The following is a 27,726-nucleotide window of genomic DNA, read 5'->3' as shown; positions in this document are numbered from 1 at the left end:
GACATGTTATATAGTTCTCCGCTGGTTTACTCTGTACGGATTCGTGAACGAGTCATTAAGATGTTTTTTTTTAACATGTTCAACTCATTCCTTGAAAAGATTCGACTCAAAAAGGATTCATTCATGAATCGGACGTCGCTAGAGTAAGGATAACCTACCAAATCGTCTTTCTTTCTAGTCGGGTTGTGTTTCCTGCTGTAAGTGAAAAGCAAGTTATGCAACACGCAATCAACTGGACAATTACTATTATTACTTATTATTTTAATCCGTTTTTAGCGTTTTTGGAGTGACCGCGGAAACTAATTAAGATAACTTGGAATTTTCATATATGTGTGTGTGTGTGTGTATAACAGTCATTAGTAGAATGTAAATGAGAAAATTGTTAAAGCTCGTGTTATCACGTGTTTAATGCATAGACTGGTTTAAAGCAACCGCCGTCTATTTTTTTCTGGACTGGACTGAGCTTGATTTTAGACTCCTGCACCCATCAACCTGCTGACGAACATCTAGGTTTTATTAGACCTGTCAGTTCTTATCATGGGCAGTTTATATCTCTCAAGAGGTCGGTGTATTCTCCGGCAGGTGTTCTTTGGCCTACCCAGCATGCTGCAGCGGCATTACAGCCTCGATGTGTCAGCGCAGCTCCTGCGGACTCAAGCCTTCATAGAAGGGCGCTGGGTCTCCGCTGCATCCACGTTCCCCGTGTTAGATCCAGCCACGGGAGAAGAGATCGCGAAGGTGTCAGACTGCGGTACAAAGGAAGCTCAAGACGCGGTCAATGCTGCATACAAAGCGTTTCACCTGTGGAAGAATCACACAGCCAAGGTGAGATGAGGGGAGTGTTTTCATGTGCATGCCTCATTCATAACTCTTCTGTATTAGATCTAAATTCTTAACTGGAATGTACTAAGCATAGTTACAATATTTACAAAATGCCATATATATGCTACAGTCTCAAAAACGTTCTGGGGTGGTAGTTACACCTGATATCGGATGGTATGCCATGGTGCTTTGATTTTTATACCACGGTATTAATATGGTTCTCAAAGGTATTTGAACAAAATCTTAGTATTACATTCTTATGACTATACCTAAAGTTCTACAATCGGTGCCTTTTTTTTAGGATGTTTTTTTTTTCCTGAAAAAAAAAAACAATTCTGCATGTTTTGTAATTTAAGTCCATTTACATAGTGCTGTGTGTTACATTGTGATTATTTTCATGACAATTAAGCATGTTTCCCTTCACAATTATCATTAATGTAATGTAAAAAAAAAAAATAACAATTTGAACGAATTACAGTTAATTACAATTTGAATTAAATAGTAAGTATTCAAGATAAATTAACTGAAATCAAATGATAAACAAATACTTATATAAATATTTATTTAAATGATGAAGTATTTATTCATCATGTTCAGATGTTCTGATATACAAATTGATGCACGCTCTTTGCAGGAAAAGCATTTCTTTGCAGAAATGGTTTGATCAGAATAATACTTTTGTTTAGCAAGGATGCACTAGATAAATCAAAAAATGACAAAAACGCTTTTAAGTTACATAAATCCCTGTTTTAAATAAATACTGTTCTTTTGAACTTTCTGTTCATCAAAGAATCCTGAAATAATTGTCAAGGTTTCCACAAAAATATTAAGGGGTACAACTGTTTATGAAATTACAATTAAATGTAATCATTTAAATGAAAAAGTATTTCATCATTATATTCAGAAGTTCTGATGTATATATGAATACATGCTCTTTTGCAGGAAAGAAGCATTTTATTACGAAAATGGTTTGATCTGATCAATCAGCACAAGGAAGATCTTGCCAAGTTGATCACAGCAGAGTGTGTAGGTATTCTGACCCATTACATACAGGATACAACATCTAATGATTCTGTTTTACAAGGATTCAGAAATTAGAATTGGTTATAAATCAAATGTGTGTACAGGGGAAGCCCATGAAGGAGTCTATCGGTGAGATGACATACTCTGCCTCCTTCCTGGAGTGGTTTTCTGAAGAGGCCAGACGTGTGTATGGAGATATTGTCGCACCTCCAGCCAAGGACCGCAAAATCCTGTTACTCAAGCAGCCGGTGGGAGTGGCTTCCATCATTACACCTGTGAGACTTCCTCCTTCATTCTGATAACATAACACCATCAGGCTGTAGGATCAGTTTGATAAAGAATAACTGTCAGCTCCCAGTTATGATTTAAAATGTTCCCTTATCACAGTGGAATTTCCCCAGTGCCATGATCACCAGGAAGGTGGGCGCAGCACTGGCGGCGGGCTGCACTGTGGTGGTGAAGCCGGCTGAGGATACGCCTCTCTCTGCTCTGGCCCTTGCTGAGGTCTGTCTGTTTCCATGAAAGCCTGCTTAACTTGACATTAACCAGTCTGCAAGACAGGCAAACTTTGTAGATTAACTACCATTCAAAAGTTTATGGTCTGAAAGATTTTTATTTTTTGAAAGAAATAATTAATCAGGGATGCATCAAATTAATTAAAAGCAACAAATACTTTTACATTGTTACAAAAATAAATCTAATCATTGATCATTTTAAGAAATGTTTCTTGAGCACCAAATCAGCAGATTAGAAGAATGATTTCTGAAGGATCATGTCACACTAAAGACTGGAGTAATGATGCTGAAAATTCAGCTTTACTATCACAGGAATAAATTACATTTACGTTTAAAATCAAAAACTGCTATTTAAAATTGTAATAGTATTTCACAGAATGACTGTTTTTACTATATTTTTAAACAAAGAAATCAAGTATAAGCGTAAGAAAAACAATAAAAAATCTTACATATGTATATGACAGAATGAATTTTCCATTGTATTTCTGATCTAGCTGTCGGTTCAGGCTGGCATTCCTCCTGGGGTGTTTAATGTAGTGCCCTGCTCGAGAGAAAAGACCCCTGCTGTGGGGGAGCTGCTCTGCACGGACCCTCTCGTGGCCAAAATCTCATTTACCGGCTCCACGGCCACTGGCAAGGTAAAGATCTCTTTTCTATGTGCAGTCAACATTTAATGTTCACCATAATTTATTAATCGCTTAAGTAAATGCTTTTGCAGATACTTCTAAGACATGCTGCAGGAACGGTCAAAAGGGTCTCCATGGAGTTGGGAGGACATGCCCCCTTTATTGTATTTGACAGCGCTGATGTAGATAAAGCCGTTGCAGGAGCGATGGTTTCCAAATTCAGGAACTCAGGCCAGGTGAGTGTGTTTCAGTCTTAAATTAAATTGATTTTATTTTATGCAAAATATTCCTATTTATTTTGGGGAAAAATTTGACCCTTACATTGACTCTTAGCACAGTTTTAAAGGAGACATGAACTGCCTTTTTTATTTTGTACTGTTCTCTGAGGTCCACTTATAATGTTATTAAGATTTTTACATCAAACAACAGTTTAGAAGTAATATGCTATTGTCTGTCCTGTTTTTGACCCCCCTCATCAGAACACTCTGTTTGAATATGCGTGGCGGATTGTAGAAGTAAAATTTTATCTTACATGGTTTAAAAATGTGTAAATACTCAGTACATGTCAAACGATCTGTAATAACAGACAAAGCAATAGTGACCACGTCATAAAAACAGTTACTCAAACTTGTTGCAACATTACTGTCGTCTTTTAGTTTAAATTTTTCTGAAAAGCCTGCATGTCTGGAACTTCATTAAAAATAAAGTTATTTACCTACTATATGCATTAATCGGTGGGCGGGGCTAAAAAGGCAGCGATGTAGAAGCAGGCGTTGAACTTCTTCTGCAGAGGTGTTGTTTAGACACACTATTACGTCATAAAGTGGCACAATCTGTGGTTTTGGCAGACTTCCTTCAAAATAAGCTGTATTTAGACTAACAAGAAAGTTTTGAGTTCTGAAACTTACTTTTTATAGTACAATGACCTCTTATATGTCAAAAGATCAAGGGAATTTTGATTTCTTGAAAGAATAAAAGTGAATGTTTTTCAGAAATAATGAGCGAAATAGTGAACTTCAGCTACTCATAAGTTTTCAGAACTATGGCATTCTTTGAAGTACCTTTGAGTACCGTGTAAGTACTATGGTGTACTTGACATTTTTGTCGCTGTAAACCGTTGTTCTCCATTTTTCACCTGTAACTTGTCTCTCTGCTGTAGACCTGCGTGTGCTCCAACCGCTTTTTGGTACAGAGTGGGATCCATGATGCTTTCATGGAGAAGCTGGCCAAGGCTATGGATGCTGAACTGAAGCTTGGCCACGGCTCGGAGCCCACCACCACACAAGGGCCTCTAATCAACACCCGCGCCGCAGAGAAGGTGCCGATACAGTAATCAGTCGATTCTGTTGGAAGCAAACACTGATGTCACTGTCAACAACCACACACAAACAGATCATTTGGTTAAGATGATGGGTTTAATGGTGTTGATCAGGTATTGTTTCCTTTAGCTGGAGAACCAGATTGCAGATGCTGTGGCACAGGGAGCAGTCATAGTTCGAGGTGGGAAGAGACTGGAGGGCTCCTTCATGCAGCCCACCCTGCTGTCCAGTGTCAAAACTGACATGCTCTGCATGCAAGAGGAAAGCTTTGGACCCCTCATTCCTGTTGTTAAGTGAGTATTTACTATTTATTGGATTACATGACTTCATGTTAACCTCAAATTTTGTAATTTAAAACACATTTTATTTTACATTACATATTTATCAGATTTCTTAGATGATATCAGCAAAACTAAAAATTGTTTCTGAAAATATTTAGTTTTCATTTGATTATTAAAATTGTTCATTTGATTATTAAAATTGTATATATATATATATATATATATATATATATATATATATATATATATATATATAATTTTTTTTTTTTTTTTTTTTTTTTTTTTTACATCATAACAGTTTTTTGTAAATAGGTTTTAATGGGCTGCATGTTTCAGTGTGAATGTCTGCCAGCTGCTGATTTTTTTTTTTTCACCAGGTTCAACACAGAACAGGAGGCACTTGCCATTGCCAATGCTTCTCCTGTTGGTTTAGCAGGTTTGTCCATCTGTGCAAATTAATCATGTTTTTTTTTTTTTGTCTGTGTAGTGTCTGATTTTACAAAGTTTTGTTGGACAGTCTTGAGTTTGCCTACTTTTTTCTCACATGCCTGCTTATTTATTAGCTAAGAGTGTTCCTTATTGAAAGCATGTATAAAAGACTACATTACAATTTTTCTAGTTAATCATTTGACAAGGTGAATTAACCAGTCATGAAACAGAGATGTTGCCACAGTTCTTCTGGATTTAGTCCGTCTCAGTTTGTTCTGTTTCTTCAGACAGACTGGATGATGATGAGATCAGATCTCTGTGTGGAGCACTGGCTGTTGTCAGACTCCTTACTACAATTAATGGCAAAATAAATGTTTGGAAATGTAAACTGATATTTCCTACTGACACACTACAGCAATCGATGGAAATAACTGATTTAAAACCATTGTTTAGCTGGTTAATTTACATTTTTCCCAGTTATATATTTGGAACCAGAAAAGGTCACATTTTCTTTCAGCTCCACTGTACCCTTATGTGTCTGGATGGTCAAGTAAAGCAAACAGCTGGAACATACCTTCTACCACTTGTCTCTTTCTGTGGCATACTATTCAAAACTGTTTTCTTTCATCAGGTTACTTTTACTCCAGAGACATCAGTCAGATCTGGCGGGTGGCGGAACAGATGGAAGTGGGCATGGTTGGGGTCAACGAAGGTCTGATCTCCACCACAGAAGCCTCATTTGGTGGAATCAAACAGTCTGGAATGGGCAGAGAAGGATCCAAATACGGCATCGATGAGTATCTAGAAATAAAGTACATGTGTTTGGGAGGACTCTCTCTTTAAAGACAGTGGTGACTAGAGGGCAGTATGTAATTTTTTTAACCAATACTAAAACATGAATCAACTGTGAACCATTCTCTTTTAATCATATGTAACTGAGTAATGACTATACTGTCTATAGATATTTGTTGCAAAATGGGTACAAATAGTCCTCTTTGAGAAACCATCCATCATAACTGGTTGATGTAACCTTGTTGCTCTGAAATAAGATCTTGAACACTAAAAAAAAAATATTTTTATCACTGAAAAATATCTTAAGTTTATTCTTCTTAATTTAATTTTAGACTGAAAACAAGACACACTAATGTTTTTTTTGTGTGTGTGTGTGAATTAATTTGGCCACAAAAAAAGAAAACCCAATTTACAATTAAGTAAAGTATGTATAAATACAGGGATGGGGGTTAAACCGGTGAGAAATCAAAGCACAGTCTTTCTTTAAAAATCATTTAAATGTTTAACTTATTAAGTGTTCTATTTTTGTAATTTTAGAAATAGATTAAGACTGAAACATTGCCTGTGATGGGATGTTTTTGGGTGCTCATGCTGCTGGATAGAAACTTCTGATTTGAGGTATTAAAGCGTAGAGATTAATCAAATTTGTCATTGTGGCCAAATGTTGTAATTACATTTTCTATTGATATACCTAGTTGTATAGTGAAGTGTTGTATGCATGAAAATGTTTATAAGTATATTAATTTTCTTACCTTGGGAGTGAAATTTTGCAGATAAGCACATGAAGATACAAAGACTAAACATACATCTGAAAGCCATGGTAAAGAAACATTTCAACTTTTGCTGTTTATTTGTGCCATTTTTATCACTAATTTAAAATTAAGTCTGAATATGCACACTAACACAGAATTGCACACTGCTGTTATTCATGTAAACTCAATTTTATAAATATTGAACTTTTGGTTATAAAACACTCTTAACCTTTGTAAAGGGCCATATGTCTTTAATTTTTTGCATCTCCAGCTGCATTAAAACAAAAAAGAATATAGGAGAAATACATCTCCTTCTCACAATGATACAGATGGCTTCTATTGCAATTCCAGCTAAAGCAGAAATTTTTAAAAGGTTGTAAAACCAGAAAGCTATAAAGACAAAGACCAATGTACAGTATCAGGGCTAAGACTGAAATGAGTGCATTTCAATCAGGCACATTAACATTCAGAAAGTTGACTACAAATAAAATGTTTTGCATAAAGAATGGTATTTGTTTTCTTTTTTTGATTTTGCTTTTCTATGCATCAGTTACTTGCAACTTCTTCCCAAAATGTATCATAGATGCATCATATAAATAACAAAATAACTAATGTCAATTGCTTGCACTGTGTCACCGAAACATACAAGCATTATTAAGAGCATATTGAGGACAACTTTGATTGTGTGAGTTGAATGCACAGGTCTTTTTATATCCAAGAAGAATGTGCTATTGGTAATTGAAAATATCATTCAGCAAACCAGTGAATATTCATTACAAGACCAAATGCATTCAGTAGTCAGTAGTTTAGCAGCCCATTCCTTGTCTGCATCTGTATTTGTGGAATATTCATCAACACGCTTGCTTGTAAATATTCATATGAAGTGTCCATGTGAGACTCAACCCTCCACAGGACAAAGGCTGAGAGTGTCTCCATTTCTGAGCGCTCCATTGGCTCTGTTCCGAGCTTTCCCGTAGTTGAAAAGGTTGTCCTGCTCACTGTCCAGCTCTGATTCGGACATCATCAGGCTGGAGTTGTGCTCTGTGCTCCTGTGTTTAACGTCTAAAGATGACAAATGCAGAAAAGTGAATGCAGTAACTGCAATTACGTGCCTCAAGAAAGAGCTACCCCAAAGAGTGTCAAACTTCTTTCCTCACTGCAAAAATACTGTGGCATAAACTAATCTGGGTCCGAAACGTACTGTACTTTGGCTGAAGCTCCATCCTCTCTTGCTCGTCCATGTTGTCTAGTATTGTGTACTTGGTTTTCTTCCTCACTTTAGTGCGTCTCCCTCTACAACAGTCCGAAACAAACACATGACTATAGAAACTCATACCACAGGTACACAAAATCTTGACTGTGTCATTTTAAAAAGGTTCCTTCTTTTCCATAGAACAAAAAACTCAATCCCTTGTCAAAATATTGATTGCAATAAACGATTCCAGTAATAAAATTGTACAGGATTCTAATTAGAATTTCTATCTATATTTTGGAACCATTCCTGTAAGATTTCGATCTATGACTGTTAATTTTCTTTGCAGCAGCTTGTTTACTGAGACAATGTACACAAAAGAGATGATTTAAATAGGATGCCAATGGATCCCAGACCCCACACACACACACACACACTTCATGGGTATCTCAAGTCTTATAAGGATCCCATTGGAATGGTTCCAAATTATGATAGAAATACTAATTAGGACAATTTTCTTATTGGAATCCTTTAGGATTTTTTGACAAGGAATGAAAAACTGGAGCGTTTCAGCTTATAATTCAAAATGTCTTATTTTGTGTTCCCAAGAAGTAGTCATAAAGTTTTGAAATGACATGAATAAATGATGACAGAATTAACATTTTTGGGTGAGCAATCCCTTTAATACTGGACTTGCAGTACTGACAGGAAAAATACACTACTGTTCAAAAGTTTTGGGTTTTTCACGCTCACCAAGGCTGAATTTATTTGATAAGAAATACTGTAAAAAGAGTAATACTGTGAAATATTACTACAAAATTCAAGTAACTAATTTTCACTCATTTCTCAGTGTCACATTTCAGAAATTTTTCTAATATGCTGATTTGGTGCTCACAAAATACTTTTTTTAATATAAAAAAAAACAAACAGTTGTGCTGCTTAATATTTTTGTGGAAACGATTTTTCAAGATTCTCCGATTAATAAAAGAATGGCTTGTGATGAATAGAAAGTTCAAAAGAACAGCAGAACTATTTGCCACATTTCATAAATTTCATTTGTCCTTGCTAAGTATTTATTCCTTTCAAAAAAAAAAAAAAAGCTTACTGACCTAAACTTTTGACCAATAGTGTATGTGACATAAATGTTTGTCTACATGCAGTAATGCAATCTTTATCACCTTTTACAGCAGCAGACACAAATCCAGCAGATGGACAAGAGGAAAATGATTGTCACGAAACAAGAGATTGTGACATACGACACGCTCCAGTCTGCGAAAGGAGACAGAAGATTAGCACTCAGCCTTACCATCACTGTAAAACATTCTAATGTTTTCATGACAGGACATCAGCAAAATGGAAAGCATCAATAAAGGTGTCATTAGCAAAATTTAATGGGCAAAAATGGTCCATTGTCAGTAGTACAGCGCTGTATGAAGCATCTCTTCATGTACCACACCTTACGACTGAACCTGCTGCTATCTTATTTAATAATTTCTCATTTACATGAAAAAAACTTGTTTGGAGACAAATAGGTCACACTAACCACAATTGCTCTCGCCATCATCAAGGAAGCGGCGAATGGGGTTCTCCATCCAAAGAGGGTCACAGGAACAGCTCTTTGTTATGGGATCACACTGACCACGTCCAGAACACAGCAGCAAACACACTGAAATATTCACAACCAAGGTAAAATCAGAAAGACTGCACTGCCAACCTTTTTATTTATTATATAAAAATCACTTACTAACTGTGTCCACTCTTAAGACCTTAAAGAGCAAGAAGTCACTTTTCTCTCGCAACAGCTGGTTTCTCAGCAGACGAGCAAGCTTAGGCCCTGGAAATGTACCATCAGGACCCTGCACTGAGAACCTGAATACTGTGCTAAACACAAGAAACACATGTAGACTTTAACTAAGGTTAGTCTCTAGTAATTATGATGATTAGCTTAATTTTAAGAACCACATAAGTTCAGTGAGTTTGGTTGTCGTATGTGTAGTACCTGATGTCTGACTGGCCATGCAGGCCCTTCAGTGCAATGTCTGAGTCCAGAACATGTAGGAATGCAGCCAGCTGTCTCACCACTGTCTCCTTCTGCTGCTGACTGACCTGAGCCACGCCCACCTGCAGCTCAAACTCCACCTCCTCTCGCTCGCGTGGATCTGCACACCATCAATGGCATCAAACAAGCGATTTGTAAATTGATAGAAAGCATAATGGCTTAATATCAGAATATACTACCTAAAATGTTAACATCAAAGTAAAACAATATCCTGAAAAGGTTTATTAAGGATAACATAATTCTGAAACACAGTACCATTCAAAAGTTTTTTTTTGAAGAAATTAAAACTTTTATTCAGTAAGAATGCATTCAATTAATCAAAAGTGACAGTAAAGATATTTACAATGTTACAAAATAATAAAATATATATATTTGTAACTTTCTGTTTATAAATAAATCCTGAAAAAAATTAGAAAAGAAAAAAAATTTCCACAAAAAGTGTTCATATCAGAATTTGCACAAACACTTTAGAATATCACAGTTTTTTTTTTTTTTTTTTTTACTGTATTTTTGATCAAATAAATGCAAACTTGGTGAGCATAAAAACATTAAAAATTTGCCCCGACCCCAAACTTTAAATAGTAGTGTATTCTTAGCAGGTATGACATGCTAATAAATGATGCATTCTGAACATCTAGCAACTGTTTTGCTACTATGATTGAGTAATATCATACCAGGGCGTACTTCCACAGTAGCTGTAGCCATGCTTGAGCGGCCCTGGATATCCGTGACCCGGAGCTGGAAGAGGTATGTTCCTTCTACCAGGTTGGCGAGGTAAAGGAAGGCCTCATGATCTGAACCATATAACACATCCTACTCTCAATGGAAGTGAAACAAAAAAGAGATATTATCAGGTAAAAAACTGAGCCACAGCAAATGGTATAGAAAGATGTACAAATATCTCACTCACCCCGGCAGCAGGGCTCTGTTCATCTCTGACCCAAAGAAAAGACACATTTGCTGTTCCGCTGTTGGATACGGAGCCCCTGAGCACCAGAGAGTTGTTGGGTAGAGTGAGTGTGTGGCTTCCGCTGGCATGGGCGACCAGTGGCAAGCTTTTTGCTGTGAATTTAATAACACACAGAATTGCTGGAAACTTCCTAGAACATTTTATGTCTTTATTTTTTAACAGATTTTCTGTTGTTTTGTTATTTAATGTCAAACAACCTTCTTTTCATGAAACATTTCTCTTCATAAGTGTTTTTGTGATGTCTTTCTTTAAAATAAATGTCACTTGGTTTGCAATTTTCTGACATGCATGCATTTTAAATGTGGATTAGGTGTTCAAGTATTTTTGGGGGTCAGTGTATTTACACAAATAATAAAGAAATAACATTCAAATTACAAGTGTATAAAGATATAATAATAATATTTATACACTTGCTTGATTCTGCTCACCTTCTTTAATGGTGACGGTCAGGACTGTGCTGTCTGTTTCTCCCTGCTGATCTGTCACAGTCAGCCTGAACTTGTAATTCCCAGATCGCAGGCCAGTCGCTATGGCAACTGCTTTATTGTCATCTTTTATCTTCAAGCCTGGAGGGCCTTCACGGTTACATATGAGGAGAGTGGTGATGGCACATCAATACACTTTTCACCAAAATCCTTCACTATTGATGCAACACTATGGTTGAATGAAAATTTAGAAATGTTTTGAAATGTGTTATGAAATATGAGACAGTCGATGAAGCAATAACAGTTCCTACTGAAGCATTCAATATGCCACATTTGTCCTGTTATTTATGGAGTTGGAATTTTTTTGTGAATAGATTCTTTTGTTTCAATGAACTGGTTCAATAAATAAGATTTAATATATTTTCAAGACTTCACATCTTTACAGATGTCCTGTGATATTTTACATGCTTTAAACATATTTTAATAAAATGCCTGTGTACACTACTGTTAATTTTTTTGATTGTAATAATATTTTATAATATAAAATTATTTAGTCCATGAACCAGTTCATTGTAAAGAACCAACTACTACATGATTCATTTATTGACCAGACATCACAGTGAGTCAGTGTGCTGTACCTAATCAAGTCCCATTGGTAGCTGATGACGGCCTGATCGTCACTGCTATCACTGCCATTCAATGTGATGTTGTTGACTGGAAGGAGAAGCTGCCTGTCTGGTCCTGTTATAGCGACTGGTGCTTTGTTTGCTACTACACAAAAATTAAAAAAAAAAAAATTAAATTATAAAGGATGCATAGTTTTTCATCATACATATTGATAGGTGAAGTGGGTTTGTTTTACCAGGCAGCACAGTGATAGAGACAGTGTCTGAATCCTGTTGACCTCTGGAGTCAGTAACTGTCAGCTGAAACATGTACCGACCCTCCTGGAGATCAGAGAGCTGCAGGAAGGGTGAGCTCACATCCTGAAAACAAGTAGCATATGAATACATCAACTCAAATTCACAAACTGCATTACAGTTGTTTCAGCAAATACGATTTAGTGCTGCAGCATTATTATTTACCATAACTGACAAACTCCAAAAAGTGTCCTTAGCAATGAAAGACCAACTTCAAAACAATACATCTGTGGACTAGAAAAAGTAAAGATCTTATTACCTGCATAGTGACCTTTTGGGTCAGGCTGCTGGGATGGAGAGTCCAGAGGTAGCTTATAATGGCGTGGTCGTCCGTGCTGTGGTTACCCCACAAGGTGAGGTGGCTGACAGGCAGGGTGACGACCCGGTCAGCGCCTGCTCTGGCCCGAGGAGGGTCATCTTTTGGTATGCTGACCCTTACTGTGCCAGTGCTGGAGTCAGTCAGCCCATCAGAATCAGACACTGTCAGCCTGATGTGGGCCAAACAAAAATCAGGTCAGGATAAAGTTAATGAGTTTAAACCAAATGAAAAAAGCCCCAGAGGAACTGGCCACCAAAGATTTCAACAGCTTCAGAGACAGCGAATGAAAATTGAAAACTGCACAATACACGGGTCTATCCATAGAGTACAATCTTGAAGAAAAGCTAAGTCCTTACTTGAAGGTGTATTCTCCTGGTAAAAGATTTTGTAGCTGCAGTACAGGTGTATCAACAGGGCCTTCAGGTTTCCAAAGAGGGCCATCCACCTTCTCCCACAGGTAACTGACTATTCCAGCATCATCCACACTTTCTGGGAAGCATCGAGATGTATGTTTGGTTAAAAACTCATGACCTAAATGATTTAAAGGAACAATGGAGAGAAACCGACACAAGCTACATACGACTGCCATTAATGATGAAGATGGAACCTTCTTGGAGAAGCACATCTTGGCTCTTGGGCAGAGTGACGGCTTTTGGAGGCTTGTTTATATTCACTGCTGTAGATTGAAAAATAAGGCACATAAACATATAATGCATGCTTGGTAAATAATATTAAAGTAGATCTAAAGAGGCTGCAGGTGTACCAGAGCGTACTGTGAAGTTCACAGCACTTTCTCCATATGCTTGTTGCGCTTTCACACTCACTCTGACAGTATAAACACCCACTGAAAGCTGGAATAAAGGAAACAAAGTTGTCTCATCTTCTAAATTATCACTTGGCAGTCATAGTGAAAGTGACAAGGAGTTGAATCTCACTTCTGAAATTTTGACAGACTTGTTGTGCCGCCCCTCTATTACTCCATGATGTCCATCTGGTGAGGTTACCAAAGTCCACTCATACGTGTAAGGAGCCTAAGGAAAAATGCACTTTAAATGCATAATTATGATTCAGGAATGTAGATCATTTAGAATGCAGAAGGCCATACCTGCAGTGTCATAGTGATTTACAGAAGCAGTTAGTTCAGCAGTATTCTGAGGCAGTGTTACTTCCACAGGGCCACTAATGGACACAGTCAGCGCTATTACTGAACACAGAGAGTGTGTGAAAAGAAAGTATAAGATAATCTGAGTAATAATCATAGTGATGCTAGCATTAGTAAGCACCACTAAGTAATGGAAATGATGCAATAACACATCAGAAGCACCTGGCTCTTCTGAGATCATTCGCGGTGTGGCCTCAGTGCTGGGTGGAGTAAAGGAACCACTGACTGTGCTGAACCCCGATGGCTCTGTGCTGACGTCTTGCAGGAGGTTAGGTGCAGCAGCTGCAGATGAAATGTTCTGTGGGTCTTCTTCAACCTTTAATGAAAAGAAAAATTGCTTTTCTCAATTACTCAACAGTGTCAACACAAAGCTTGTGAACTAATACAGGACACCAGTACAAGTGAATAAAAAGTTAAATAAGAGGAAAATGATGTGTTGTTTCCAGATTTCACACAGCAGATGAGACATGAAAGACTGATTAAGCACTTGGCCAGAGTGAGAGTACATTTAAGACACCATGTTTCACAATGATGCCGCAACATTAAAATAGAATCATGACATGACAACTATGTATAAGAGAAAAAAATATATACTTTAGAAATCACTCTAATATGCTGATTTGGTGCTCAAAAAGCAATTCTTCTTATTATTACAGTTATATCGAGAACAGTTGTGCTGCTTAATATTTTTATGAAAACTGTGATATATTTTTTTCATTCTTTAATGAACAGAATGTTCAAAAGAACAGAATTTATTTCAAATATAATTATTTTGTATCATTCTAAATTTCATTCGAAACTTTACTTTTGCTCAATTTAATGCATCCCTGCTGACCCCAAGCTTTTAAACAGTTTTTACCTGTCCGTTTTTAATGTCTTGAAGGTGTCTGAAAATAACATGCATGAATCTGTAACACTCACTCTTGTGTTAAGTGTTGTGATTAATGGGGGCTTAACATCAGAATCTGCTTCAATAAGAGATGATTTGCTTTCATTCCTCATTTCTGGGATGTGACTTGGAGGAAAGGGGCTGCTTTCAAGAGGGCCCTGCACTGTTGTCAGTCTTTCACCAACTCTCTCTGTCTCTGATTGGTTGAATTCTTCTTTTCCTTGAACAAATGGCCAATCATATAGCCCAGGCCGCTCTTCTTGTTCTACTGTTGCAGAATCTCTGTCTTCAGCTCTTTTGTCCTCCAAACTTTGGAAACTCTCGGCATACTCAGTATCAGTGTTGTCCAAATCCTGAATGCCTTCTAACAAGGCAAGGTCCTTCATGGGGTCCTCCGAGCCCCTGTGCCTGGGCAGGGGCTGCCAGTGGTTTGGGAAAGACTCTCCTTGAACCAGGGATTGCAGAACCAGTGTCTGTGGGGGCCCACGCTGCAGAAATGCCAGGAGAGAGTCAGTACCAGGTCTCTGCTTCGGCTGGCAGTTCTCTTTGCGCTGACAACTAAGGACATAGCAGCGATGCTCAAAAAACCATGCCAGGTCACAGCCCGAGAGATCGCAGCAGGCCCCCGCACACTGGGCCAGAGATGAAGCATCCGGAACTCGCAAAATACTGCTGCTCCTCAGCTCCGGAGACACTACACTCTCAGAGTAGGTTGCAGCCTGCCAGCATTGTCCCGATACTGCATCAACAAAACACATCAAATGCATGATGAAAGATATTGGGGTTTATCATTTTAGATTCAGGATACTAATATAAACATGTTACACGACTGAAGCCCTTTATACAGTCCACAGCATCGTCTCCACAAAATAAAAAAAAAGTTATTTTCCAGTGTCTTTTTTGTTCTGAAATGATGACAATTTAAATGGCAGCTTGATATGTAAAGCACTAGTCAGATGGCAGAATTTGTTCAGTGCACACACACACACACACACACACACACACAAAAAGACATAAAACATATAATGCAGATTTATTAATATAATTTGTTTAAATGTTCAATAATAAAAAAAAAAAAAAATCTGATTATTATATATATATCCATATTCAAGTATCGGCTAAAAACACATTTCTTCCATCTTTATTTGACCCTCTGACTCTAGCCATCTCTGTTCTAATTGTATTCTTTTTAAAAAATGCCCCTTTTATACTTGCACTCTATTTATTTACTAACAGCTTGTTTTCTTTATAAAAAAAGAAACTAACACTAGCTTCTCTAATATTTTTGTATTTTATCTATTTGTTGTCTTTTTTTATTTATTATACAATTAACAAAAGCAAAAAAAAAAGGCCTCTAGCACTAGCTTGCTCTATTCTTTTCCCATTCTATCTTCTTATTTTTTTTGTTTGTTTGTTTTGTTTTCTTTTTATTTATTATATGATTTAAAAACCCTTGCTACGTGTACAGCATTAAGCTGAGACTTGTTATAGCACTTGTATATCATTGCTCTTTTGTTGATTTTGATTGCTTCCATTGTCCTCATTTGTAAAGTCACTTTGGATAAAAGCATCTGCTAAAAGACTAAATGTAAATGTAAATATATATTATACATATGTCAGGCTTTACATGATTAAGTTACAGGTGTCACCATCAACATACTTCACAACCTGGGCTCTTTTTATACTTATTTATGGATTCTAACTATAATCCAGAATGGCAGTGCAGACTTGTCTTGGTGGTGATGTGAGTACTGCAGAAATATATACTTGCCTCTGATACAGAAGAGCAACACAAGCCAGAGAATTGGTGAGAAGTTCATGATGCCACTGCCGCTTTTTCACAGCGATGGATTCTGATGGTCATTCCCTCTTCAAACTTTAAAGAGAGGGGAGACAACACTAGAGCATCACAAACAAACAGGACAAAAAGAACAATATGGCAGGAGCATCAATCAATTAATAATAATTCAAAGAAATTCTAGAATATAGATCCTATTTGTGGCTGGGCCTTTTGTGATTTGACTTCCACCCTTCATAGCAACCAGCCCCTACGGCTCAGATACCTCTGGAGAAACCTTACATGTGAAACTAAAATACATTATTATCAGCGTTATGTTATAGTATATTATTCAACACAACTGCCACTAGTTGTTACATAAAACAAGCAAATTTCTAAACATAACAGGGCTAAATAGAGAGCCAACAGCAAGAATGTGCGCTATTGTGAGTTGTAGCCACTGATCTATAATATAGAACATAGATCAGTGGTTGTAGCTGTACCAGTGGGATGTGACGTTCAAGCATCTGTTTCCATGACATCGAGAATCAGCTTCCGAACTGCTGCACCATAGCGAACTCGCGCTGCTGGAATAATGCTGGGATGAAGATCTGGTATTGCTTCAGGGATGTTGAGATGAAGGTCTGATATTAATAGAGAGATGTTGAGGTGTACGTCTGCGCGAGGGAGTGTGTCAGCAGAGCAGAAATTGACGAGAAGGGCGGAGGGAGGGAGACACGTGACGTCATCTCTGTGATGTTGTAGAAACACACAATACGTCCTTGATTTGGTATATTAATTGCGTCTTGAGACCCGGTAATATATATATACATTTTATTTAAATTAATTGTTGATATAATAAAAAATACGTTATTAAATTACCATTATTAATTATAAACAGAGAATGTCTAATATGGCGAGAAGTTTCACTCTCACTACACTTGGTTGCAGTTCCACTCTGATTCCATATGAGGGCGCTCACAGGACGAGTGCAGAATGAATGGAGGTCAATGGCGGTATACCCCTCAAAATCCACTTTTCTCAGGATATAATTTTTTGGCTAGTAATTTGAATGGTGTATTCGAAAAGGAGATGCAAAGAAATTACACATTGCTGGGTGTTTGATTTTTTAGAGTCACTTATTTGCTTTAAAAAGTCTTTTAAAATGTCAATGACGTCATACGTTATACGTTCATTAGCAGAATGATAGCGTGTTATGGGCAACAACAACTCAACCTGTAAGAAATCGAAAAGACATAAGTACTCGTTCATTCAACTTTCGACCTATAACCCATGTTGAACTTGCAAAACCTACAATCAGATCTGAGATTTCTCAACCGCAATCGGGTGAAAGGGACAAATTTAGCCATCTAGCCCCATAGACTCCCATTCATTTTGCACTCATGGCGATCGCCCCCAGTGGAACTGCAACCAAATTTCGGTACAATAGGACTTAATAGGGAGTGGGATATGGCAAGCCGAATTGACTTTTATTCATTCGCAGGATATGTATTCTTGATATCAACAATTCAATTTTCACTAGTTAAAATGTTAATTCTTGATATCAGGAATTAGATTTCTACTAGTAACAATTGCTATTTTTGATATCAACAATTAGATTTCCACTAGTAACAATGTTAATTCTTGATATCAACAATTCAGTTTTCACTAGTTAAAATGTTAATTCTTGATATCAGGAATTAGATTTCTACTAGTAACAATTGCTATTTTTGATATCAGCAATTGTATTTTCACTAGTTAAATGTCACCATAGGCTGCCATTCAGATTTAATTGTTGATATCAAGAATTGCTTTCTTACTAGTAACAACCTTTATTTTTTATATCAGTAATCACGTGGTTACTAGTACAGACATCGATTCTTGATATTAACAATTTAATTCTTGATATCAACAATTTAATTGTCTCTAGTAACAATGTTAATTCTTGATATCAACAATTTAATTGTCACTAGTGACCATGTTCATTTCTGATATCATGAATATTATTGTTACTAGTAAGAAAGCCATTTTAGATATCAGAAATTACCCTCCCAATATGGCAAGCCGAATTGACTTTTATTCAGTCGCAGGATATGTATTCTTGATATCAACAATTAAATTTTCACTAGTTAAAATGTTAATTCTTGATATCAGGAATTAGATTTCTACTAGTAACAATTGCTATTTTTGATATCAACAATTAGATTTCCACTAGTAACAATGTTCATTCTTGATATCAACAATTCAGTTTTCACTAGTAACAATGCTAATTCTTGATATCAGGAATTAGATTTCTACTAGTAACAATTGCTATTTTTGATATCAACAATTAGATTTCCACTAGTAACAATGCTAATTCTTGATATCAACAATTCAGTTTTCACTAGTAACAATGCTAATTCTTGATATCAGGAATTATATTTCTACTAGTTAAAATGTTAATTCTTGATATCAATAATTTTTAACCTGGGAATGGCAATAGGCAAGCCGTATTGACTTTTATTCATTCGCAGGATATGTATTCTTGATATCAACAATTCAATTTTCACTAGTTAAAATGTTAATTCTTGATATCAGGAATTAGATTTCTACTAGTAACAATTGCTATTTTTGATATCAACAATTAGATTTCCACTAGTAACGACACGTATTCTTGATATCAAAAATGACGTCATCACTCGCAGAAATGCGTTTATCATATCAAAAATGAAATTACAACTAGTAATACACATACTTCTTGATATCAGTAACTTAATTCTTACACGTTAAAATTACATTTTAACTAGTAAAAATTGTTATTTTAGATATCATGAATTCCTTTTTGGATATGTGCAGAGTAATGAATTCCTTTTTGGATATGTGCATAATTTAATGACGAGTGCAACCCTTTATGATTGTTTAGCGGATAGACGACACGGTACAGAGCCCAAAAGAGAATGGGCACGTTCGATTGCCCTATCATGAAAATAAAACGGGAGTGCAGGCTATTTTTTAATAATTATTTTGTTTTTATTTTGGCAGGGGCTATTTAACTCCACCTACCAACGTGTGGTAGTGTTACTCAACAATACAAATAGATTCCTACTCCTTATCAGATTCTGTGGCGCAGATGGTAGAGCACTCACCTGTTGCTTTTGACGCGACGGACCCGGGTTCGATTCCGCCTTCTGTCGAGCTCTTTCTTCACCATTTTCACATGCCGTATCACGGGAAAAGCATATATTTTCTATAAAACTGAATGATATTATCGAAATGTGAAAAATAACGTGGATATTGTGTAGGGATAGGGCTAGTTGTAGCGGCGGCGTCCATTTAATAATTTTTAAATAAAAATGATAATTTACACTCAATATGTTATTATTGCAGCCTATACTGTTTTATAATGTGGCCTACTACAATAATGAGGTGCAGATGTTGGTCACTATTTGCACTAAGTAGCACAAACAGCATCAAATTACTATTACTGGAAGAAAATGCTCATATTATTAAATAGTGTAAATAGAATCTATTGCTAATAAAATATGCTATTTTCACTTAGTGTAAACAGAATTCATTGTATTCAAATAACCCCTGCCAAAATCAAATTCTTAACTAATCAGCCATTTCAACTGGAAGATGAAGGCTGTGATATTAAGTTTATCCACTAGAGGGAGCCACACTATAAGGATTTATTTATTGAAAATAAATGCAATAAATGTGTATAACCTAGTGTAGCGACAGTAGTATAATATTATTAGTGTGCATAGAAATATGTGAAATACTTGTAGATCATTTACCGCAATAAAACAAACTTGATTAAATATACAGTATCTCACAGAAGTGAGAACACCACTCACATTTTTGTAAATATTTTATTAAACCTTTTCATGTGACAACACTGAAGAAATGACACTTTGCTACAATGTAAAGTAGTGAGACTACAGCTTGTATAACAGTGTAAATTTACTTTATCATTCATCTTGTCCACCGATGCTTCAAGAACTGGACAACATGTTATATGAAAATAATTCCTATTAGGACACGACTCATTCATGTAGACAACGATATTACCAAAAAAAAAAAAAAAAAAAATCCAGTAAACCGTTTGTATGATGCATTATTATCTGTTATATTTTTCCTTTTAGTTGTATTTTTTTATTTGATGTATTAGAAGAAAGTGTAATAAAACCAAAAATAAACACCTGAAAAAACGACATGAAGTTATTTTTAAAACTAAATTAATGCCTTGTTCATTTTTCCTTTAATTAGCCGAAGGACTTGGTGGCCAATAAAAAGAAACAGCATAAACTTCCTTTTTTTTTTTTTTTTTTTTTTTTTTTTTTTTTTTTTTTTTTTTTTTTTTTTCATTTAACAAAAAATAAAGAAAAATGAATCCAGCCATAACATAATTTTCACGTTTCAATGACAAAGCAAATAAATAAAAGAAGAGCCGCTTCTGCGCATGGATGTTCTTCCGCCATCTTTGGCCAATGCTGACTAAAAGGAGTGTCTGAAAATCTCATTAATATTCATGATCTAATTACCATAGCTATTCTTACATGTTAAAATGGCATTTCTACATATCTGTAAAAGTATTGTTACTAGTTAAAATGTTATTTAAGATATCAGTAATTCTATTTTCACTAGTTGCAAGGACAATTTCAGATATCAACTGCCTTTGATGATATCAACAATTACTTTGTTACTAGTAAAAATGTGAATTCTTGATATCAACAATTTAGTTGTTACTAGTTGAAATGTTGTTAATTCTTGATATCAGTAAATGTATTTCAACATGTTACAATTGTTATTTCTGATATCTGAAAATGCATTTCTGATATCAATATAATTTCTTCTGATATCTAAAATTAGTTTCTTACTAGTAACAATCACATTCATGATATCAGAAATGAACATTGTCACTAGTGACAATTAAATTGTTGATATCAAGAATTAAATTGTTGATATCAAGAATTGAATTGTTGATATCAAGAATGGACATTTGTACTAGTAACCACGTGATTACTGATATCAAAAATAAAGGTTGTTACAAGTAAGAAAGCAATTCTTGATATCAACAATTAAATTTGAATGGCAGCCTATGGTGACATTTAACTAGTGAAAATACAATTGTTGATATCAAAAATAGCAATTGTTACTAGTTAAAACTGAATTGCTGATATCAAGAATTAGCATTGTTACTAGTGGAAATCTAATTGTTGATATCAAAAATAGCAATTGTTACTAGTAGAAATCTAATTCCTGATATCAAGAATAAACATTTTAACTAGTGAAAATTGAATTGTTGATATCAAGAATACATATCCTGCAAATGAATAAAAGTCAATACGGCTTGCCTATTGCCATTCCCAGGTTAAAAATTATTGATATCAAGAATTAACATTTTAACTAGTAGAAATCTAATTCCTGATATCAAGAATTAGCATTGTTACTAGTGAAAACTGAATTGTTGATATCAAGAATTAACATTGTTACTAGTGGAAATCTAATTGTTGATATCAAAAATAGCAATTGTTACTAGTAGAAATCTAATTCCTGATATCAAGAATTAACATTTTAAATAGTGAAAATTGAATTGTTGATATCAAGAATACATATCCTGCGAATGAATAAAAGTCAATTCGGCTTGCCATAGTGGGAAGGCTCTCCGTAGACAGGCTCTGTTAGGTCGGCCATAGACTGTAACAACATCATTTTCGCCATTTCACACCCTTTTCTTTGAAAACCACCTTTAAAATTCAAATAGCAAAAAATTCTAAATTTCATACTTGGAGCGGCTATTTGTAAGGAACAGGCTCTGTATGGAACGGAGAACTAAAAAGGGGCGAGGTTAATTGGTCGGTTTCGGAAGGCGAACTTCTCTCATTTTATCGCTTCGCTGTGTTTTAAAGTCAGTGTATATTCATTCGTTATTGCAATTTATTAATCAGTTTATTTATTTATACCATGACGTGCGACAAAACGTCATGAGATTTGAATGTGTTGCCAATGCCACTCAGTCTGACGTGTCACGGCTCGAAAACGAAACTTAGCTGCTGCCCTATGTAACGAGCAGCAGAGAAATAAAAGAGAGAAGGAAAAGGAGAAAGGGTGATGCTTTATTCTTGAGACTTGGGACTTCGGAGTTAAGACCAGTTGTTTGTATGTATTAAACTTTTGTTATTGTATCTCGTAAATGCTACATTCTTTCTCGCAATCGTGAGTTAAAAACCTGCTACTGTAATTCTCGTGCTTGTGACACTGTTTCTCAGTATTTAGTGCTTAATGAATGTATGGTAGTTCGACAAAGGTAAATATAATATAAATTAGGTAAAGGTGTAAGATTATGTACATATGGCAGCTCAACGGATATTAATAAGCTATACAAAATGAATTAATGAATGACGTCTAACCGGTTGCATAATTGTCATATTGTTGGTATTTATTGTATATAATGCATGCTGTGACTAATAAGCTAACTATGCTTTTCATAAGCATATGCTGAATAAACTTGTTCATGTCAGGTTTAACTTGACTTCATAGTAAGCACTGTCAGGAAAGGATCGATCCCTAGAACAGAAATCGAACCTGAAACTCACAGAAGTGCACACTAACATATCTTCCCTATTAAAATGGATAAACCACCGTGTTCACCAAGGTAAGTAAATTATTCAGTATTATTTGAGTTAATTAGTGTCAATGTTTACAAACATGTTTGTGTTGGTTAGACTGTGTGATTTTTAGATTTCAAAATGTCAAGCTACTTTTGTCATCATAGATATTATGCTGCTACAGTGTTTTATTTTTAATAGACTAAATGTATAAGCAAAACAACTGTTATCATTTTTTTTTGTTTTTTTTCTGATACAGTCATACTTGCTTAGGAGAGCCCCCTGTAGGCTGTAATGACACTACATCAGGTCTTGTGGACACCAAAGTTCAGGGGAAAACTGGGAAGAAGAAAAAGCAGAAAAAGAGACAAAGTGCCACATCCCAAATGAAACCAGTCAGTGAGTGCTCTCAGGTCACTGCTGAAGAGCAGTCATCACTTGAGCGCCCTGAAAACAGGTCTGCGGGATCAAAGCACAAAAAGAATACCCGAAAAACAAGAAATCAATCTATTTCTCCTGAAAGTTCCTCACATCAAGATAAAACCCAGAGTGCACAGCAAACATCAGATCGCTTTACCTGTGACCAGTCAACCCAGACAGAGGCTTCCCAACTCCAGTCTGTCCAAACACAGTCAACACAAACCCCTCCGATCCAGGATATACACACACAATCAACAGAATGCAAGTCCACCCAGACAAAACAGTCTAGTTTTTCGATGCAACAGGCATACTGGGGAAGATCTTTCACAGAACAGTCAGCTGATGAACAGAAAACCCAGTCCAGTCATCTGACACTGTTAAGCTGGAATATAGATGGTTTGGATCCAGATAATGTCTTTGAGCGGGCCAAAGGTCTGCTTTCACATTTAGGAAAGTAAGTGTTTCCCATTTATATATATATATATATATATATATATATATATATATATATATATATATATATGATGCAAATTTCTTTAGACCACATTTTAATACAATATGTTAACATTGTAATACAATGTCCAAACATTAATACAATATGGATAGATTTCTAATGCACAGATTTAATGATGACTAAATTCAGTATGTTTGTGCTAAATAGCATTTTTAAATCATCAGGTTTAGAGAGTTTAGAGAGCATAATAGTGTTTGCTTAATTAATATTATTTTATATTTAAAGATGAAGTGGCTAATTTCTGTACTACCAGTGGCACTAAACAGAATTTTAAAAAATTATGATTTTCAAATAATCAGTTTTCCCTAAACACTCCCGTTTGTCATTAGTTAGACAAAAAGGTAGCCCTGCCCCAAACTTGTTGAGCCAGTGTTACTATATACTAATAGATATACTCAAAGAAACAATCAATGTTTTGAAGTTACTTGTTTTCTTATGTTGAAATAAGTATTTTAACATTACTGGCATTGCACACATAATGTCTACAGCATTTAGTACTCTCAATTAACTAAAAATACTTAATGTATTACAAAACAACTTACAAAAAGACTTGAATGAATGAGTTACCAAGTTAAGATTTTAACGCAGGTACCGTGCAGATGTTGTACTGTTGCAAGAGCTGGTTCCTGTTAGTTGGGAGATTTTGAAGAACATTATGAAAGACTATCAGTTTTTGCAAGGTATGTCTATGATTGCATACAATATATAAATAAATAGTGTTTCTGGTATGAATCTTAGATCATTTGGTGTTTTAGGCAGTGAAGATGGCTATTTCACTGGCATTTTGCTCAGAAAGGACAGAGTGCAATTCCTCCAGAGCAATATTGTGAAGTACCCCACCACAGAGATGGGTAGAAACCTGCTAATAGCACACGTGGGTTTTTGTTATCCATTGGATAATTTTTGATTTAATATGCTTTTTTCCCTTTAACCATATTTATAATGAAATTATTATTTAGAGCATTCAAAATATTTCGCTTCCTGTTTCTGTTTACATGTTTATTTAGGCAAGCTTTTTAGGCCATCCAATATGTATTATGACATCTCATCTGGAGAGCTGTAAGGAAAGCTCTCAAGAACGCTTGAATCAGCTGCGGAGAGTCTGGAAATGGATGAAAGAGGCTCCACAGGACCACACAGTTATATTTGGAGGAGATACCAACCTTAGAGATTGGGAGGTTGTGTAGGATACTTACACATATTTGCCTTGATGTCCTCAAAGTCTCAATAATGAGTTTGTTTGACGTGTTTATTATGACAGGTAAAGAAGCTCGGGGGGCTGCCGGATGGTATCTCTGATGTGTGGGAGATGCTGGGGAAACCGGAGGAAAGCAGATACACCTGGGACACATCCATCAATGATAACAAAGAAATCCCTAATTCTATACGCCTGAGATTTGACAGACTGTTCCTCAGAGCAGCCGCAGAGGGTGCCAAACTACGGCCAGACAGCATGACCCTAATTGGTCTGGAGAAGCTGAAGTGTGACTATTTCATCAGCGATCACTGGGGCATCCTTTGCACTTTCATATTTGGAGCATCAGAAGAGCAGTGTGTCACTGACTGATTTTTTTTTTTAATGGCCTGCACTTGATTATATGAATGGGTTGTTAAAGGGATAGTTCACACAAAAATGAAAATTCTGTCATTAATTACTCACCCTCATGTTGTTCCAAACCCTTTAGACATTCGTTCATCTTTGGAACACAAATTAAGATATTTTTGATGAAATCCGAGAGCTATCTGACCCTCTATAGACAGCAGTGTAACTAAAATGTTTCCAGACCCAGAAACGTAGTAAGGACATTGATAAAGTAGTCCATGTGACATTGGTGGTTCAACTGTAATTTTACAAAGCTACGAGAATAGTTTTTGTGTACATGAATCCAACAGTTCTTCTCCTCCAAATCACGTACTCTGCCATTTGGAACTACAAGAGGGTGAGTAATTAAATGACAGAGTTTTCATTTTTGGATAAACTATGCCTTTAATGGGTTAATATTATATAGTTAATGGGTCATAAGCACATGCTTTTTAAAAAAATCACTGTTGATATGAACTCTGAAGTAGCATTTAAATGGTCACTGATAATCATAAACTGCTGGGAGAATAACCTGTTGTGCACCAATATATACTTATTGGGGAGATCAGGGCTATTTGTCTCACTTTCTGCTCCAGTAATTCAGTACTTATTTCTTTATAGTCACAAACTGTATCTGACATTCACAGACATTCAGTTTGTTTGGGAATATTGCCTAGGAAAAAAATATTATACAAAATGAACATGTGTGACAGCATGCTCTAGGAGTGGAAAGAAACCTGCTATTAAACAGCCTATTACTGGATTTTAAACAAAATTAAAACAATTATGAAAATCAAACCATTTTTTGGCCAACAAATATTGTGAATAAAAATGTGTAATATCAACAACATGTGACAATTTGCTCCAACCGGTCCTTAATTTGCAAGATTCTTCCTTTATTTTTCCACCAGAGGGAGCTCAAAGGACAGAATATAATTCATGCTGTGACTGAGAACTAAAGAAAAAACATTAAAGCGCTATTATTTATTTTGTTCATTTATTTTTATTCATAATATTCTGGGTTTAGAACAGAGTAGTGTTACATAGCATATATGATTATGTGTATTATTACTGTGGTGTAAAATAATGTTGACATTTAAGACTGTAAGCATTTTGATTCAATGCAAAAAATCTGGACTAGATCTTCTGGGTGATGCAGATAGAATATATTCTTGGCAAACATGGCCGTTTTTATTTGAAGAAATGAGTAACAGCACATTCTCTCTCTCCTACTTAAGCTAAACAGAATTTAAATGTACCAGTACAGTTAGATGCAAATTAAGAGAGCTGGCAGGATGACAACAAAAAAAAAGGAAATAGTGTCAAGATTTGGATTAACAATGAGCCATTTACCAGGACAGTCCTCATCATGGCCAACTGGATTTAGAAATTTTCAGAGGGTGCCACGAATCTAATGCTAAAGGCAAAAACTCTGAATAAAAAACAAATAATAAAATATATTTAATGTAGTAAAGCGAACAGTGTTCTGTCACGCTAATCTATTTGCTTCATTCTCACAGAATAAGATGAATTAATTGCCATATCATCTCTATATAAAGTATTTAATTACATGTTGAATGCTAAAGTATTCTATCAACCTAACTAGAAAGCATTATTTAATAAAGAAGGTTCATGAAGGTTGTGAAAGATCATTAGCACCCACTGTTATAGAAAAGCCTTAGTAACTTTACTAAAATGAATTAAAAATATACTCACATTAAACCTTTTGGAATATTTTATGCCTTTTCTGGGTTTGGTCATAAAAGTCTGTTTGTGTGCAGCGGCATATGACTTTTCATACAGTAATCCAGCAATGTCTCAGAACAGGTTTTTTTTTTTTTTTTTTGGATGTTGGGACTCCTATTTCCATATTGTGCAGGAGTTTGATCATGATTACCACCAGAAAGACCAAAAATAACATCTGGGCTGGGCTCATGTGCCTAGTGGCCTCTTGGCTTTTTTTTTTTTTTACTTTTTCCTTTTTTGTCACGTTGATTCCCTTCTTGATACTTTTTGCATAACTTATCCTCCACTTTTTACTTGCAGAGTCTAAACATCATGTTGTGCTGAGTTCATTTAAATAAAGGCCTTTTCAGCAGTTTGTCCCTGTTCAATGACACAACAGCAGGGGTCATAGGAAAAAACAGCGAGCCTGACATCAATGGACATATCAGCTCATATTTATTATAAAACACTTGCAATGACAGTGAATTTATTCAAATATTTTCTAAAGTGGTCACAGTTTGTGAAGTGTCATTATTGCAAAACACAGCGTGTAACCAGAGAACATTACGAGGAGACATGGCGTGCTGTAAAAAGTGTTATCAGGCAATTTTGTTTTGCATTAA

General features: G+C 35.7%; 3 protein-coding genes across 10 annotated transcripts; 2 read left to right on the top strand and 1 right to left on the bottom strand.

Moving 5' to 3' along the window:
• Window positions 1-37: 37 nt before the first annotated feature.
• Window positions 38-7,065, top strand: aldh5a1 (aldehyde dehydrogenase 5 family, member A1 (succinate-semialdehyde dehydrogenase)). 3 transcript variants are annotated; one of them, XM_042741421.1, is made up of 11 exons: window positions 38-197; window positions 583-825; window positions 1,765-1,848; window positions 1,950-2,120; window positions 2,233-2,349; window positions 2,855-2,998; window positions 3,079-3,222; window positions 4,146-4,304; window positions 4,435-4,598; window positions 4,964-5,022; window positions 5,647-7,065. In XM_042741421.1, the coding sequence occupies exons 2-11, from the start codon at window positions 604-606 to the stop codon at window positions 5,856-5,858; spliced, it is 1,476 nt and encodes a 491-aa protein (XP_042597355.1). In that variant the 5' UTR covers window positions 38-197; window positions 583-603; the 3' UTR covers window positions 5,859-7,065. The 3 variants fall into 3 exon arrangements, with proteins under 3 accessions (XP_042597355.1, XP_042597356.1, XP_042597354.1); XM_042741422.1 differs by having other exon boundaries at window positions 72-143; XM_042741420.1 differs by lacking the exon at window positions 38-197 and having other exon boundaries at window positions 220-825.
• A 146-nt stretch (window positions 7,066-7,211) lies between these two features.
• Window positions 7,212-17,000, bottom strand: kiaa0319 (KIAA0319 ortholog). 5 transcript variants are annotated; one of them, XM_042741418.1, is made up of 21 exons: window positions 16,776-17,000; window positions 16,267-16,371; window positions 14,528-15,234; window positions 13,769-13,922; window positions 13,550-13,642; window positions 13,380-13,477; window positions 13,208-13,295; window positions 13,025-13,120; window positions 12,801-12,933; window positions 12,385-12,613; window positions 12,068-12,191; window positions 11,844-11,976; window positions 11,209-11,357; window positions 10,721-10,872; window positions 10,485-10,623; window positions 9,751-9,910; window positions 9,496-9,632; window positions 9,295-9,417; window positions 8,930-9,020; window positions 7,761-7,852; window positions 7,212-7,621 (listed from the first exon to the last, which is right to left on the bottom strand). In XM_042741418.1, exons 2-21 carry the CDS (start codon window positions 16,313-16,315, stop codon window positions 7,458-7,460), a joined length of 3,111 nt encoding a protein of 1,036 aa, XP_042597352.1. In that variant the 5' UTR covers window positions 16,316-16,371; window positions 16,776-17,000; the 3' UTR covers window positions 7,212-7,457. The 5 variants fall into 5 exon arrangements, with proteins under 5 accessions (XP_042597352.1, XP_042597353.1, XP_042597349.1 ...); XM_042741419.1 differs by having other exon boundaries at window positions 13,380-13,474; XM_042741415.1 differs by having other exon boundaries at window positions 13,550-13,648; window positions 16,776-16,999.
• A 4,912-nt stretch (window positions 17,001-21,912) lies between these two features.
• Window positions 21,913-27,476, top strand: LOC109108463 (tyrosyl-DNA phosphodiesterase 2). Of its 2 annotated transcripts, none has more exons than XM_042741414.1 (7): window positions 21,913-22,162; window positions 22,776-22,909; window positions 23,122-23,736; window positions 24,385-24,476; window positions 24,552-24,670; window positions 24,804-24,974; window positions 25,058-27,476. In XM_042741414.1, exons 2-7 carry the CDS (start codon window positions 22,884-22,886, stop codon window positions 25,361-25,363), a joined length of 1,329 nt encoding a protein of 442 aa, XP_042597348.1. In that variant the 5' UTR covers window positions 21,913-22,162; window positions 22,776-22,883; the 3' UTR covers window positions 25,364-27,476. The 2 variants fall into 2 exon arrangements, with proteins under 2 accessions (XP_042597348.1, XP_042597347.1); XM_042741413.1 differs by having other exon boundaries at window positions 21,913-22,413.
• Window positions 27,477-27,726: the final 250 nt, after the last annotated feature.

Source organism: Cyprinus carpio, chromosome B16 (assembly GCF_018340385.1).
Source record: "Cyprinus carpio isolate SPL01 chromosome B16, ASM1834038v1, whole genome shotgun sequence".
In the NCBI taxonomy this organism is placed as follows: Eukaryota; Metazoa; Chordata; class Actinopteri; order Cypriniformes; family Cyprinidae; genus Cyprinus; species Cyprinus carpio.
Note: the sequence above shows the minus strand (reverse complement) of the source record. Positions and strands in the feature narration are given on the sequence as shown.

Bases quoted from the DNA above. Each gene is read 5' to 3' on its own strand.
- aldh5a1 (XM_042741420.1), top strand. From the start codon at position 538: ATGGGCAGTTTATATCTCTCAAGAGGTCGGTGTATTCTCCGGCAGGTG. The intron at 1,849-1,949 runs GTAGGTATTCTG...ATGTGTGTACAG, and splicing joins AGTTGATCACAGCAGAGTGT to GGGAAGCCCATGAAGGAGTC. The intron at 4,599-4,963 runs GTGAGTATTTAC...TTTTTTCACCAG, and splicing joins CCCCTCATTCCTGTTGTTAA to GTTCAACACAGAACAGGAGG.
- kiaa0319 (XM_042741415.1), bottom strand. From the start codon at position 16,315: ATGAACTTCTCACCAATTCTCTGGCTTGTGTTGCTCTTCTGTATCAGA. The intron at 13,121-13,207 runs GTACACCTGCAG...TTCAATCTACAG, and splicing joins GAACTTCACAGTACGCTCTG to CAGTGAATATAAACAAGCCT. The intron at 10,624-10,720 runs GTGAGTGAGATA...CATTGAGAGTAG, and splicing joins AACAGAGCCCTGCTGCCGGG to GATGTGTTATATGGTTCAGA.
- LOC109108463 (XM_042741414.1), top strand. From the start codon at position 22,884: ATGGATAAACCACCGTGTTCACCAAG. The intron at 22,910-23,121 runs GTAAGTAAATTA...TTTCTGATACAG, and splicing joins AAACCACCGTGTTCACCAAG to TCATACTTGCTTAGGAGAGC. The intron at 24,671-24,803 runs GTGGGTTTTTGT...ATGTTTATTTAG, and splicing joins GAAACCTGCTAATAGCACAC to GCAAGCTTTTTAGGCCATCC.